At 43.7% G+C, this 15,296-nt stretch overlaps 1 protein-coding gene across 4 annotated transcripts in view; it reads left to right on the top strand.

The window, feature by feature from the left end:
- CTTN (cortactin) overlaps positions 1-15,296 on the top strand; it is a 195,661-nt gene that overhangs the window by 130,304 nt on the left and 50,061 nt on the right. For all 4 annotated transcript variants that reach the window (XM_069221879.1, XM_069221877.1, XM_069221878.1 and 1 more), the window contains 2 exons: positions 3,862-3,917; positions 4,638-4,707. In XM_069221879.1, the coding sequence (XP_069077980.1) occupies positions 3,862-3,917; positions 4,638-4,707 (126 nt within the window). The remainder of the gene's footprint in view (positions 1-3,861; positions 3,918-4,637; positions 4,708-15,296) is intronic.

Genomic DNA, 15,296 nt, shown 5'->3' with positions numbered 1-15,296 from the left:
TTCTTTTTGTTTGAAATCTGCTTTAAAAAAAAAAAATACATTTGAAAAGGAAGTGTAGAAGCTTAGCCCTGGGGCATCAAATCCTGACCACTGAAGCTATGGGGGTTATTACAACTTTGGAGGAGGTGTTAATCCGTCCCAAAAGTGACGGTAAAGTGACGGATATACCACCAGCCGTATTACGAGTCCATTATATCCTATGGAACTCGTAATACGGCTGGTGGTACATCTGTCACATTTGGGACGGATTAACATCTCCTCCAAAGTTGTAATAACCCCCTATAAGTCTTGACATCATCTAGATGATTTTCATATTAGCCGGAATTGTTTGTGAAGGTTTGTATGGCCTTTCTGGATGTGAGGAATGAGGACTCTGGTAAACTGGAGGAACATGACATTTGCTTGCCTTTCTTCACAGAACTTCTTACTTGTTCTCAGACTCGCGCTGTCAGTATTTGTAGTCCTGCTCTTGCCACCCACAGATGCGATGGCCTCCTGCTGGTTCACCTGTCTCTGCCGATGCTTACTCCAGGGTGTATCAAGCTCTCTTTCGTGCATGTGGCGATTGTAGGATTGCTAGAGGGAAGAGTATTTTGCCTTGAAAGACAGTGGCTACTATTGTCAGTTATACTTCTTCCCAGAAGTCCTCGCCCGTGTGTTATTCCCCATGCGAGCTTGCCCATACTTGTACACCAAGTCCCACTTTTGTTGGCGTCCGTCCCGCTCAATAAAGCCTTATAGCCTCTTACGTTGCACCACCAGTTCTGCAACTCCATCCTGAAGAACCACTTACAAATATCAGCTCTCAGAACAATTTTTATTAAGAGATACTTATTTTGCATATGGTTTAGTGGGCCCTAATTTCAGTAGGTAAATCCTGTAGCCCATATTAACACTGGGGCTGATAAACCTGAATTTTTAAAGTGGTTGCTCTTATTTAAAACATCTTGTGTCGAAATTCTGATTTGAACCCTCATGATCTGAGCCGCTTCTAAACTCCTGTGGCCTGCTTCTAGGCTCCATCCTCTCTCCAGTTATTCCCTTGCATGTGGCGTCCCCGGAACATCTTCATAATGAGAATGTTGAAATATCAGAATCTGCAAGAATGTATCCATTCATTAAAATAAAAAATCAAAGAAAGGTGTCCTCTTTGATTTCCTGTCTTGATGTCTGAAAACCGCATTGTCTACTTTAAAGGTGAGCAGCTAACCTCTTGGTTCACTGTTGACCTGTTGATGTAATTCTGCATTACTGATGACTTCCCGTTGCTTCTCCGACGACGAGGTAACCTGTAAGCCCTTAGTCTGTAGGGTACGGATTTCTTTGGATGCACTGTTGAAAGTTATGTGCCTATAACTAACTGCAAACCATAAATGATTGGTTTAGTGCCATGTTGCTTTTACAATTAACCAAGTGTTGTGTGTATGAAGGCAAACCATTCCAAGATGCAGATGGACACATAGGTGAGTAAAATGCATCCTGATCAAGAGTATACCATGAGAGAAGTTCTTGAATAAACAAACCAATAATGGTGCTATTTAAACAATGGTCGCCACCATTGGTGCATCATCAAGAGACTGGCATTGGAATTCATACAGCTTGTCTACTAAACAACCACTGCAGTGGGCTACCTCTCACTAACGCATCATAGTTGCATGTGCATAGCTTTGAATAATATTTCATAGCGAAGCATGCGTATATTGTATGATTACAACTCTGTGTGCTGAAGTGACACACATGTTTATTGCACCAAACATGAGCCCTGAGTTCTGTGATGGAAGCCTGTGCTGGGATCTGGTGGTGCCTGCTATGAAGCCCTAGATATGGGTAGCTTGTCTGCTCTTAGTAACCACTGTTTTGTGAACATACTTGAGGTTAATTCTTGCTTTCATGGTGAAGGCTGTTGATACATTAAGAGGGTAACGTGTGTAATACATAATTAACCTCCTCTGCGGTGCATGGGCCGCTTAAGTGTATGAAACACGTCCTCATCCCTTCAGGTCTTCAAAGACATTGAAGCAGTGTAATATCTAATTTAAACCCACACCTACACCTGTTTAATACATAGTTTATCCTGTGTTGTGGTTTGGAGACCCACAAAAATCCACTGTTTTCTGCCCCGCCACCCACCATTTTAGCGATTCCCTCTACTGAACAGTTTAAATATGAGTGAAGCAGAGAGATAAAAATGTTAAATTGTTACTCCCATGCCCCCTAAAACCATGTCGGCTTAATGGAAGAAATGAGGCCTATCTTTTAATCGAAAGTGGTTTCAAAGTTCATATTTTACAGGTCTTCACTATGAATTATTTTCTGTAATTCACTGGCCTGATTTAATTTGCAAGAAATTTAGCTAACCAAATGGAAAAAGTAAATGGAAGGTTAACCCAGCACTTCTTCTTTCTTTCAGTGCTGGTAAAAGGAAATAATAGCTTTATAACATAGTTGCTCTTATATCATGAATCAACGTTCTTGACAAGTTCCCCCTTTCAGGCTAATCCTCGATGCCATCTACCATGAAGCCTCCCCAGTGTGTCAAATTAATCATGCTAGCAGCTCCACCGAGATAAGTGTTACTTGCACCCATGGGGTGTAGACCCGTGAGGACTCCTCCCTTCAGTGTGCGGTCCACAGGATGGATGCCTTAGCACATCCTCAATGTCCTTCCCACAGGCTACGATGGCGCGTGCACCATGTTTCTGTGTCGGGTCACTATTTGCGGTGTTTGTTGTGTGTTGTGTATAACAGTCAAATATCAGGCCGTTTTTAGGGTTGTGTTCACTCAACAATGACTTTTTTTTATGTGTTAATTTCTGTTTTATTATTATTTTTTGGGTAAAGTGATACTGCGTTCACTTGCTTTGAACTCCGTCTGCGCTGCTAATGGTCTTGAGGCATGTACAGCAGGAGTTCGATACAGGCCTGTGGCAGGACCCTAAACTTCCATCATTCCTACACAAGCTTGCATAAAACCATACTCTTGGTGGCGTTAGCATTTATTAACAAAAATATGATTTTTCTGAACTCACAAATTCGCTGAATTGTAAATTTGGTAAAAACTGTGCCTGTTTCAGAATAAGATAATGGCTGCATGCTTGCAAATTTTAGACAGTTCATGGAATAACCATATGGTAAGTGCATTTTTAACTAATTTTATTACAGTTTTTGCACACCTTTGTTTATCTTATTTACTCCCTCCTGCTGTGCAGAATCTGCTGTCATGCCTCTGTGCATCTCTGTGAAATTGCTTTCATAACATTGAATTCCAGAACGTGAAGCTGACGAAAAAAATATTAAGGGCATTCATCAGCTAATTATGTTCTTGAAAAATTGAAATGTGATTGACAGAAAGCACTAGTTTCTAGCATGCAAGTTGACATGGCTGAAATATACCTACATTTTAATTCTTTGATGCCCACACAACACTTTCTTCCAACACGAGTATCTCAAATTGCTGAACAGATTTCGACCAAGTTTTAAAAAGTGCTTTGTTGGTGAAGTTCTACTTTCATGCTAAGTTTGGCGTAAATCCGTTCAGCGTTTTTTGCTGTAGCAGAAAGATCAATTCTCTTTGGCTTGAATGAGAAATTTTAGTTTTTTACCAACCTCTCCTTCACTCATAACCCTCCCCCCCCCCCCCAATCCCCATTCATACGGGTTTGTCAGACAGTACAGACGTCATCAGCAATGTGCCCATGAAAGGTGTGACTGATCCACAACTAAAGAGTCTCTGTTGCAAAACTATAAATATAAAATATATATATTTCTCATTGATCTATTAAATGTACATGGTTTTTGTTGTATATGTTTTCTACTTCTTAGCAGACTCTAAATACCTTTCCTCTTTTCTGCCCAATACAGATTACTCAAAAGGCTTTGGTGGGAAGTTTGGTGTGCAGAAAGATCGAATGGACAAGGTGAGGAGGCTGTTACTTGTTTCTCAGAGTGCTTTGAAGGTCTACATTTAAGTGCCATTGATGACTGCATGCTAGTTGATTGTATGTGTTGCATGTTCTTTTCCAAACAAGGATGCCAAACTTAGGTAGTTAAGTGTCATGAAGTGGTAACCATAGACCAATATGTCCTTGAAGTAGGAAAAACTGTCATCATAGAACAGTTATTCCTTGAAGTAGAAATACTATCTTTAAAACACCTCCCTGGATGTTGTTTTGATAATTGTCTTGAGTTGTTTAGACTTCAGATGTGAATCAGACCCGCCTCTGTCATTTTGTGGACATGCTTAAGACTTAAACCAACCTCCTCCCAGTTGTGGCAATTTAATGTATCTTTATAAGGATGCGAAGTCATTCGATTTTTGTGCCAAACACTATCCAGAAAAAGTTTGGTTTCTAACCTCGATTACTTCTGCTCCTAATTACAATATTGTGATGCTCCTGCCACTCTAGATGAAGGGGGTAAAACGCCCACTGAACTGACATATGGAGTAAATACTTTTAAAGGCTGGAAGGGAGTACAATTGCCCGGGTTTCTTAATTGTAAAGGTCATTAAATGTGCTTCTAATGTGTCAAAGGGTTCTTTCAGATAACATATGAGTGCATGAGATCCCTAAAGGAGTAATTAATTACTTTTTTTTGAATGACCTCACCCTGGTAACACTGCATTTGTTTCTTACTAGAATGCACTTAGTTTTGAAGACATAGAAAAACCTTCCTCAACATATCAGAGAACCCGGCCTGTGGAGGCTGGTAAGTGGTGTTCTTCAATTAACCAATTGTTTAAAAGCTATACCATTGAATTTCAGCTTTATTAGTCATTGCAGTTAACATGCAGATGTCCTACAAATGTTGAATGTCTAAACTTTGCATAAATAAGGCATCAAATGTTGTCTGAAAATGGTTACAAAGTCTGTTGTTCTCCAGTTAACCACTTTCCTACCAATTTCCATAAGTCATTGGTGGCAAATCCATGTCAGTGGTGGCAAAGAAGTTCATGTAATATTGCTCAAGTTATCAGATGTTTCCTGTTGTGCCTTAGCCAATTTGTTGATGTTTGGGTTTGTTGTGGGAGAGACTGGCATCCAGGCAAAATTATTGTACAGAAGAGAGCAGTAGCGGATGCTACTAGCCGTTGCAATGAGGGAGTCCGTGGGCCAGAAGTCTTTTGTTACGGCGTACTCCTCGAAATGTAAAATCTACGTAGATCTCTGAATAGGTCATGGTGTTTTTTCCTTAAATAGTTCCTTTTGATAATGTGAACTGAATCGTAAGGCTGACAATCTTAATTCTCAACTTATGAGGTTCTTTAGACTTTGCTGCGGCAGATAAAAAGCACACAAAAGGGCACCTATGGCACACATTTTGTCTGTTCCTGGCCTTCCCCTCTTCTTGCACAACTGGTTTGCTTCACTCTCAGTTCCTTGTGCATCACCTGATGAGGACTGAAATGGCACTCAAGGTTCTTTCTTCTAACAATGCTTTCTTGTAAATCTACCTCTCATGGCGGTTTATAGCGCACAAAAATGGTGATAATGGCTGGGAAAGTGCTCTTCCCTTTGCAGCCACTCAACACACCTGAATGTGCTTCCTGGAGAAGTGGTCAGCTTCTTGCAGTGCCTTTTGTGGATTATAGACTTTTCCAAGATTGTCTTTTGTTTTCCGGTGATTATGTAGTGGACCAAAGTGTCTCGGGAAGCAATCGGATTTATTTCAGAGTGCCTTTTGCATGAAATAGCTTCAAGGAACTATGTACTGGGTGAAATGCCCAATCTCCTTCACACTCATGGCTACAAACAAGGCCTCTACAGCAGGTGACTTGTTGTGGGATCTTTAGGAATAGACACTGGTGGTGACCAGAAGAAAGGCACATTGGAATGGGACAGATAAGAATTCCATACATTTCTAAGTTCCAGAGTTTATTCCTGAAGGACACGAGCAATGTTTTTTGCCAAATTCCTTATAAATGGTATTTTCTTTCCTGATTACCATATAGTTGACAAAAGGTGATTCAGCTGAAGCAGACATGGAAGGGAAAATAGTAGTGAAGGAGCCACAGACATCCCTTCCCTCCCTCACTCTCACCGCCCTTTCTAAGGCTCTATCCCCTGGCCCGTTTCAATCACCCCACGCAAACCTCATCCTAAAACGAGCAATGGCATTGCCAATAGGTCTCACATTTTGGATGTGAATGCACTAGTTTTGCATTTCTATTGTTATTTTTTAGCATCTCGCATTGCCATTACAAGCGAAACACCACCCCAAGACACTAGACTCACACGAATCGGAAATATTAAAGGACGGTTGGGGGCTGTGTTCAGAGCATTATCAAGCTTCTTGTATTACACTACTGATATGCTTTGTGAATGACATACAGTTGCTGCTGTGTCAGAATCAATAAGCGCTGGGGTGTGTGTGAGGTCGAGAGAGAGAAGTAGCGATGTAGAGTGGTAGTTGTGTAGAGGTAGCGGTGTAGAGAGGTGTGGAGAGCTGAAGAGAGGGAGAGAGGTGAGAGAGGGATGTAGAGGGGGAGAGAGGTGCGGAGAGAGGTGTAGGGGGAGAGAGTAGTGGAGGGAGAGAGGTAGAGAAATGGAGATACAGGGGTAGAGGTCGTGAGAGAGGTAGAGCTGTAGAGGTAGTGGTAGAGAGGTACAGGTAAGGAGAGTGGGAGAGATGTAAAGAGAGGAAGAGGTGTAGAGGTGTAGAGAAGTAGAGTGAGGTAGAGAGGTGTAGAGCGAGAGGTAGGGGTAGAGAGTTGTAGAGGAGAGCGGTTTAGAGAGGTAGGTAGAGAGGTAGAAAGGTGAGGGAGATTGAGGGGTAGAGGTCAAGGGGGTAGAGAGGTGTAGAGAGAGAAGTAGAGGTGTAGAGGGAGGTAGAGAGGTAGAAGGGGAGGGAGAGGGAAGAGGTGGAGAGGGGTAGAGGTGTAGAGAGGTAGATAGAGAGGGAGAGGTGGGGAGATAGAGGGACAGAGGTAGTGAGGCAGAGAGGGAGCTACCCAAGTACAAAGCACCATCAAAAACGAAACCTGAAATCTTCAGTGTGTTTTCACTGGTGTGGTGTGAACACATTGCTATAAGAACACTCAGTCTGCAATGTTCAGGCGGGAAGAGGGTCCATCACACGCTGTAATGACCTAAAAAGTACGGCGTCCTGCCATCCTTTATTGCACACTTGGTAAACCTATACTCCACCTTGCCCAAAGATTGATTTTATGTCACTTTTCGTCGTGCCACGCAACCCCACTATTCCCCTCAGCATTTCATTCCACAACCCACAGGAGGACAGGTGTCCTCCAATCTGTGAGAAGAGAGCCTGTGCTTATGGGAGCACATTATCGGGATGCTTCAGCACAAACTGTTGTGAGTAATGTGACTGCTAAGATCCATATCTGAGAGGAAAGACATTTGCTATTGCAAAAGCACCACTTGCATGGCTTTGACTCGTTTAAGTCTACAGAGATCAGAGCAAGGTGAAGGTAATGATTGACATCCCTTGCCATCCCTCTACTTCCCTATTGTCACTGGGGACTGCAATGAGGTGGTCATTACATGTATGCCACAGCACTGGCCACATTGCTCTTTTGTCATGTTACTGAAAAGCTGTGTTCCAAATCTGGAAGAGGGTTTCAGTGGAAGAACTGCACAATACTTCTCACTCCTCGTGCCCTCAGCGCAGTCTAACTGGTTGTTTTAGTAGCTTTGACAGACACACTTCATTGGAGCTCGAAACCCCACTGTTCGATGGCATCTGTCGCTGTAGATACACATGGTCTGCATAGCTCGCCATCTGGTGTTGGGTCGGAGTGTTACAAGTTGTTTTTCTTCGAAGAAGTGTTTTCGAGTCACGGGACCGAGTGACTCCTCCTTCTGTGCTCATTGCGCATGGGCGTCGACTCCATCTTCGATTGTTTTCTTTCCGCCATCGGGTTCGGACGTGTTCCTGTCGCTCCGGGTTTCGGAACGGAAAGATAGCTGAAAACGGAAGATTTTCGACGGTATCGTTGCGATCCGGTTCGAGATAGACACATACGACGACGCATTGAACATCGAAGCGCTTCGGTGCCCTTCGGGGTAGATTTCGGTACACCGTCGGGGCCTAGTCGGCCCGACCGCGTGGAGAACAACGCGATGGAACGGACCCCGTTTCGATTCTGCCCTGAATGCCACAATAAATATCCTTATACGGACCAACACTCGGTCTGTAACCTGTGCCTGTCACCCGAGCACAGCGAAGAATCCTGTGAGGCCTGTCGGGCGTTCCGGTCCCGAAAAACTCTGCGCGACCGTCGAGCGAGAAGACTGCAGATGGCGTCCACGCCAAAGGAACATCGACAGTTCGAGACAGAAGAGGAACAGGAGGAATCCTTTTCCATCCAGGATTCAGACTCCGACGAACTCGACAATACAAAAACTGTGAGTAAGACGTCGAGATCAGAACTTAAAAAAGGAAAAAAGGCCCAGGGGACGCCACTGCCAACCGGCCATGGCTCAACCCAAATTCCAGGTGACCAACAATCGGCACCAAAAAAGGCCCATTCAGTGTCGAGATCGTCCGACCTCGGTCGAGACACCGGCACGCAGCCTCCTCGGGACCGAGAGAGTGCTAAACAGAAGCATCGACACCGAGAGTTCGGTGTCGACACGGATCGACGCCGAGACAGTGGCGCCGAAGACCATAGAGGCCAAGAATTTTCGGCACAGAAGAAGAGGAAGGTTACCTCGGAGCCGAAAAAACAAACAACTGGGTTTTCGGAGCCGAAAAAAGCACCAACAGACCCAGTTTCAGGCTCCTATACTGAAGAACATTCTATGTCTTCACAAATGAAAAAACACAGATTCGAACAAGAACTGCAATCCACTGACGTGGATCACACGCAAAAGCGTATCTTTATTCAGCGGGGGACAGGGAAGATCAGTACCCTTCCACCTGTCAAAAGAAAGAGAACACTTCAGTTTACTCCTCAGCAACAAACAGCACAGAAGGTAACACCTCCTCCCTCGCCTCCACCTGTAACACCGGCTTCGCCAACTTACACTCCGTCACATTCGCCTGCTCACACCGCCATGAGCCACGACGACCAAGATCAAGACGCGTGGGACTTGTACGATGCACCAGTGTCTGATAACAGCCCAGACACATACCCAACTAGGCCATCACCACCTGAAGACAGCACAGCCTATTCACAAGTGGTGGCTAGAGCAGCACAGTTCCATAATGTGGAACTACACTCTGAACAAGTAGAGGATGACTTTTTATTTAACACCCTCTCCTCCACCCACAGCTCCTACCAAAGCCTGCCGATGCTCCCAGGCATGCTACGCCATGCAAAGGAGATCTTCAAGGAGCCAGTTAAAAGTAGGGCAGTAACGCCTAGAGTGGACAAAAAATATAAGGCGCCTCCTACGGACCCTGTATTCATCACCTCTCAGCTGCCACCAGATTCTGTGGTGGTAGGGGCTGCCAGAAAACGGGCAAATTCACACACTTCTGGGGATGCACCTCCCCCAGATAAAGAAAGCAGGAAGTTCGATGCAGCCGGGAAGAGGGTCGCTGTCCAAGCAGCAAACCAGTGGCGCATCGCAAATTCACAAGCGCTGCTAGCGCAATACGACAGAGCCCACTGGGATGAGATGCAGCATCTCATTGAACATCTCCCAAAAGATCTACAAAAAAGAGCAAAACAGGTTGTTGAGGAGGGTCAAAACATTTCCAACAATCAAATACGCTCCTCTATGGATGCAGCAGACACGGCCGCAAGGACCATTAATACGTCGGTTACCATCCGTAGGCACGCATGGCTCAGAACGTCTGGATTCAAGCCAGAAATTCAGCAGGCAGTACTTAACATGCCAGTAAACGAAAAACTTCGGTTCGGTCCGGAGGTCGACACAGCCATAGAAAAGCTCAAAAAGGACACTGACACTGCCAAGGCCATGGGCGCACTCTACTCCCCGCAGAGCAGAGGATCTTATACCACCTTCCGCAAAACACCTTTTAGAGGAGGGTTTCGGGGTCAGGCCACACAAGCCAGTACCTCACAGTCTGCACCGTCCACCTACCAGGGACAGTACAGGGGAGGCTTTCGGGGCCAGTATAGAGGAGGGCAATTCCCTAGGAATAGAGGAAGATTTCAAAGCCCCAAAACCACTACCAACAAGCAGTGACTCACACGTCACTCACCCCCCCCACACAACACCAGTGGGGGGAAGGATAGGCCAATATTACGAAGCATGGGAGGAAATAACTACAGACACATGGGTCCTAGCAATTATCCAACATGGTTATTGCATAGAATTCCTGCAATTCCCTCCAGACATACCACCAAAATCACAAAATTTATCAAAACACCATTCACAGCTTCTAGAGATAGAAGTTCAAGCATTACTGCAAAAAGATGCAATAGAATTAGTACCAAGCACACAAATAAACACAGGAGTTTATTCACTGTACTTCTTGATACCAAAAAAGGACGAAACACTGAGACCAATTCTAGACCTCAGAGTAGTAAACACATTCATCAAATCAGACCACTTTCACATGGTCACACTACAAGAAGTGTTACCATTGCTCAAAAAACACAACTACATGACAACCCTAGACCTCAAAGACGCATATTTCCATATACCAATACATCAATCACACAGGAAATATCTAAGGTTTGTATTCAAAGGAATACATTACCAATTCAAAGTATTGCCTTTCGGTTTAACAACCGCTCCAAGGGTATTCACAAAATGCCTAGCAGTAGTCGCTGCACACATCAGAAGGCAGCAAATACATGTATTCCCGTATCTAGACGACTGGCTAATCAAAACCAGTTCGCTCACACAATGCTCAAACCACACAAATCAAGTCATACAAACCCTCTACAAACTAGGGTTCACCGTCAACTTTGCAAAATCCAACATTCAGCCAAGCAAAGTACAGCAATATCTAGGAGCCATAATAGACACGACAAAAGGAGTAGCAACGCCAACTCCACAAAGAATTCACAATTTCAACAGAGTCATTCAACACATGTCTCCAAATCAAACAATACAAGCGAGAACAATACTACAGCTCCTAGGCATGATGTCCTCATGCATAGCCATTGTCCCAAACGCAAGACTGCACATGAGGCCCTTACAACAGTGCCTAGCCTCACAGTGGTCTCAAGCACAGGGTCACCTTCTAGATCTGGTGTTGCTAGACCGCCAAACCTACCTCTCGCTTCTATGGTGGAACAGTATAAATTTAAACAAAGGGCGGCCTTTCCAAGACCCAGTGCCACAGTACGTAATAACAACAGATGCTTCCATGACAGGGTGGGGAGCACATCTCAATCAACACAACATAAGAGGACAATGGAACATACATCAAACAAAACTGCATATAAATCATCTAGAATTATTAGCAGTTTTTCAAGCACTAAAAGCTTTCCAACCAATCATAATCCACAAATACATCCTTGTCAAAACAGACAACATGACAACGATGTATTATCTAAACAAACAAGGAGGGACACATTCAACGCAGTTAAGCTTATTAGCTCAAAAAATATGGAAGTGGGCAATCCACCATCAAATTCGTCTAATAGCACAGTTTATTCCGGGGATCCAGAATCAACTGGCAGACAATCTCTCTCGAGATCACCAGCAAGTCCACGAATGGGAAATCCACCCACAGATTCTGAACACCTACTTCACACTCTGGGGAACACCTCAAATAGACTTATTTGCAACAAAAGAGAACGCAAAATGCCAAAACTTCGCGTCCAGATACCCTCACAAGCAATCCCAAGGCAATGCCCTATGGATGAACTGGTCAGGAATATTCGCTTACGCTTTTCCTCCTCTCCCTCTCCTTCCTTACCTAGTAAACAAATTGAGTCAAAACAAACTCAAACTCATTTTAATAGCACCAACGTGGGCAAGACAACCCTGGTACACAACACTGCTAGATCTGTCTGTAGTACCCCACATCAAACTGCCCAACAAACCAGATCTGTTAACGCAACACAACCAACAGATCAGACACCCAGATCCAGCATCGCTGAATCTAGCAATCTGGCTCCTGAAATCCTAGAATTCGGACACTTACAACTTAGCCAAGAGTGTATGGAAGTCATAAAGCAGGCCAGAAGGCCATCCACTAGACACTGCTACGCAAGTAAGTGGAAAAGATTTGTTTGGTACTGCCATCATAATCGGATACAACCACTAGACGCAACTCCAAAACATATAGTAAATTACTTGCTCCATTTACAAAAAGCAAAGCTAGCCTTCTCTTCTATTAAAATACACCTTGCAGCAATATCTGCAGACTACCTATTCAACTTCCTTGTATAGGATACCAGTCATCAAAGCATTCATAGAAGGTCTTAAAAGAATTATACCACCAAGAACACCACCTGTTCCTTCATGGAACCTAAACGTGGTCCTAACAAGACTCATGGGCCCACCTTTCGAACCCATGCACTCTTGTGGAATACAATTCCTAACCTGGAAAGTTGCCTTTCTCATCGCCATTACATCTCTAAGAAGAGTAAGTGAAATTCAAGCGTTCACAACACAAGAACCTTTTATACAAATACATAAAAATAAGGTCGTCCTACGACCTAATCCAAAAGTTATTTCACCATTCCATCTCAATCAAACGGTAGAACTACCAGTTTTTTTTCCCACAGCCAGATTCTGTGGCTGAAAGAGCACTACATACATTAGATGTCAAAAGAGCATTAATGTACTACATTGACAGAACAAAGAACATCATAAAGACTAAACAGCTATTTATTGCATTCCAAAAACCTCATGCAGGTAACCCAATATCAAAACAAGGTATAGCCAGATGGATAGTTAAATGCATCCAAATCTGCTACCTTAAAGCAAAAAGACAACTGCCCATTACTCCCAGGGCACATTCAACAAGGAAAAAAGGTGCTTCAATGGCCTTTTTAGGAAACATCCCAATGCATGAAATATGTAAGGCAGCCACATGGTCTACGCCTCACACATTCACCAAACACTACTGTATAGATGTGCTATCCGCACAACAAGCTACAGTAGGTCAAGCTGTATTAAGAACTCTATTTCAGACAACTTCTACTCCTACAGGCTAAACCACCGCTTATGGGGAAATAACTGCTTACTAGTCTATGCAGACCATGTGTATCTACAGCGACAGATGCCATCGAACTGAAAATGTCACTTACCCAGTGTACATCTGTTCGTGGCATCAGTCGCTGAGATTCACATGGGCCCACCCACCTCCCCGGAAGCCTGTAGCAGTTCAGAAGTTACCTTCCATTTTGTACATTTGTATATATATTATTTAAACATTTAATAGGTACATACTTACACATTTCATTGCGCGAGCACTATTACTATAGTACAACTCCTACCTCACCCTCTGCGGGGAAAACAATCGAAGATGGAGTCGACGCCCATGCGCAATGAGCACAGAAGGAGGAGTCACTCGGTCCCGTGACTCGAAAACACTTCTTCGAAGAAAAACAACTTGTAACACTCCGACCCAACACCAGATGGCGAGCTATGCAGACCATGTGAATCTCAGCGACTGATGCCACGAACAGATGTACACTGGGTAAGTGACATTTTCATATTCCTGTCTACTTGTGGGAAGAATAATTTCTACTTATGGTCTCCCAAAAAATTCCATACTACAGATATTCAGTACTTTGCCAGGGCACGAAGGTAGTTCTTCGCCACAAGGTTATTTGCTATTTTTACCATGTCAATATTATTGGTGGCTTAGTGGTTCCATCTGAAACTCGTTTTCCTAGAAAGATTGTCATGTTTTACATGACACATGTTGTCTGATGTAAACCTGGACAGGGGTCTTTTCTAAATGTCCAGTAACAGTGTATAATCATAGCTATCTGAATCTTGGGCACATGCTGCTCTGGGAAGAACTTGCACATGTGGTTCTCAGGGCTGGTTGAGATGTCTGTCGGCCCACATGAGAATCTTCTAATCAAGCCAGACCGTCTCACTCTGCGATACGGGTGAATCGGGCACCCAGACTCTTGGCATTTCAAGTTAGCTGTCTGGCACCTGAGGTCTTAGAGTTTCGGTACTTGCATGTCCCAGAGGAGTCTGTGGCCATCTTGACAGAAGCACTTAGTCCTACCATTCATGCATGCTATGCAGCCAAATGAAAGAGTCAGTTTCTAAATCTCCAAGCAGTTACACCTCTTTAAAGTTAGTGTTCCAGTTGTCATTTCTTATCTTTTACACTTTCACAGGGGAGGGCTAGCATTCACATCTATACCCCTTAATTTGGCTGCTGTTGCTGCATACATCCCTAACAAGGAACACTCATCTCTTTTTTCGCTTTCTCGGGGTGAAGATATTAATGGAGCACCTCGTGGAAGTAATACCCTCAAGAATGCCTATTGCACTTATCTGGAACCTCAGTGTGGTTCTCACAAGTCTTATGGTTGCCCTTTTTTTAACCTCATGTGATTAGCAGCTCCTTTTATGGAAAATGCTTTTTCTTGTGGCGATAACTTCACTCGGGTGCATCAGCGAGTTGCAAGCCATTACTATTCTAGAGCCATTTATAAAAGTTCATAGTGACATGGTGATCCTTAAACCACACCCAAAGTTTGCACCTAAGTTGGAATCATCCTTTCGCGTTAACCAGAAAATTGTGCTGACCATATTCTTTCCACAGCCAGATTCTACAGCAGAAAGTTTACACACTTCAGATGTTAAATGAGTGCTTATCTTTTATATTGATAGTACTAAACCATTTCAAAAGTCTAATCAACGTTTGCTGCCTTTCAAAACCTTGTAAAGGTCAGGCTGTTTTTGATGCTAGGATTGCCAGGTGGATTGCTAACTGTACCTGTGCTTGCTATGCAAAAGGCAAACTTACTTTTCATGCCTCCCAAGGAACACTACACATAAAAAGGGATCGGCCATGGCTTTCTGGGGTAAAATCCCATTAGCTGATATTGCCAAAGCTGCTACTAGGCCATCCCAACACGCTTTCACAAAGCAGTGCAGTTTGGACATGTTAGCTTGTCGATGAGCTATGGTTGGCCAGAATGTATTAAGAACTATGTCTGCATCATCTGCCCACTAAACACTGCAAGGAGGAAACTGCTTTACAATTGATGCAAAGCATGTGTATCTACAGCTACACATACCACAAACAGAAAATGTTACCCAGTAAACCATTGCTTTTAGCATCTAGAGTTGTAGATTTCCATGCATCCACCGACCTCCCCAGAAGTGGGCAATGATGGTACAAGTTTGCAATAGGTGCACATTAATTAACTAACAATGCACAGATCGCATACGTACTACACTCCATTTTTCACCCGCAGAGCAAAACAA

Source organism: Pleurodeles waltl, chromosome 3_1, assembly GCF_031143425.1.
Source record: "Pleurodeles waltl isolate 20211129_DDA chromosome 3_1, aPleWal1.hap1.20221129, whole genome shotgun sequence".
Taxonomy (NCBI): domain Eukaryota; kingdom Metazoa; phylum Chordata; class Amphibia; order Caudata; family Salamandridae; genus Pleurodeles; species Pleurodeles waltl.
This window is presented reverse-complemented; position numbering and strand designations above follow the sequence as displayed.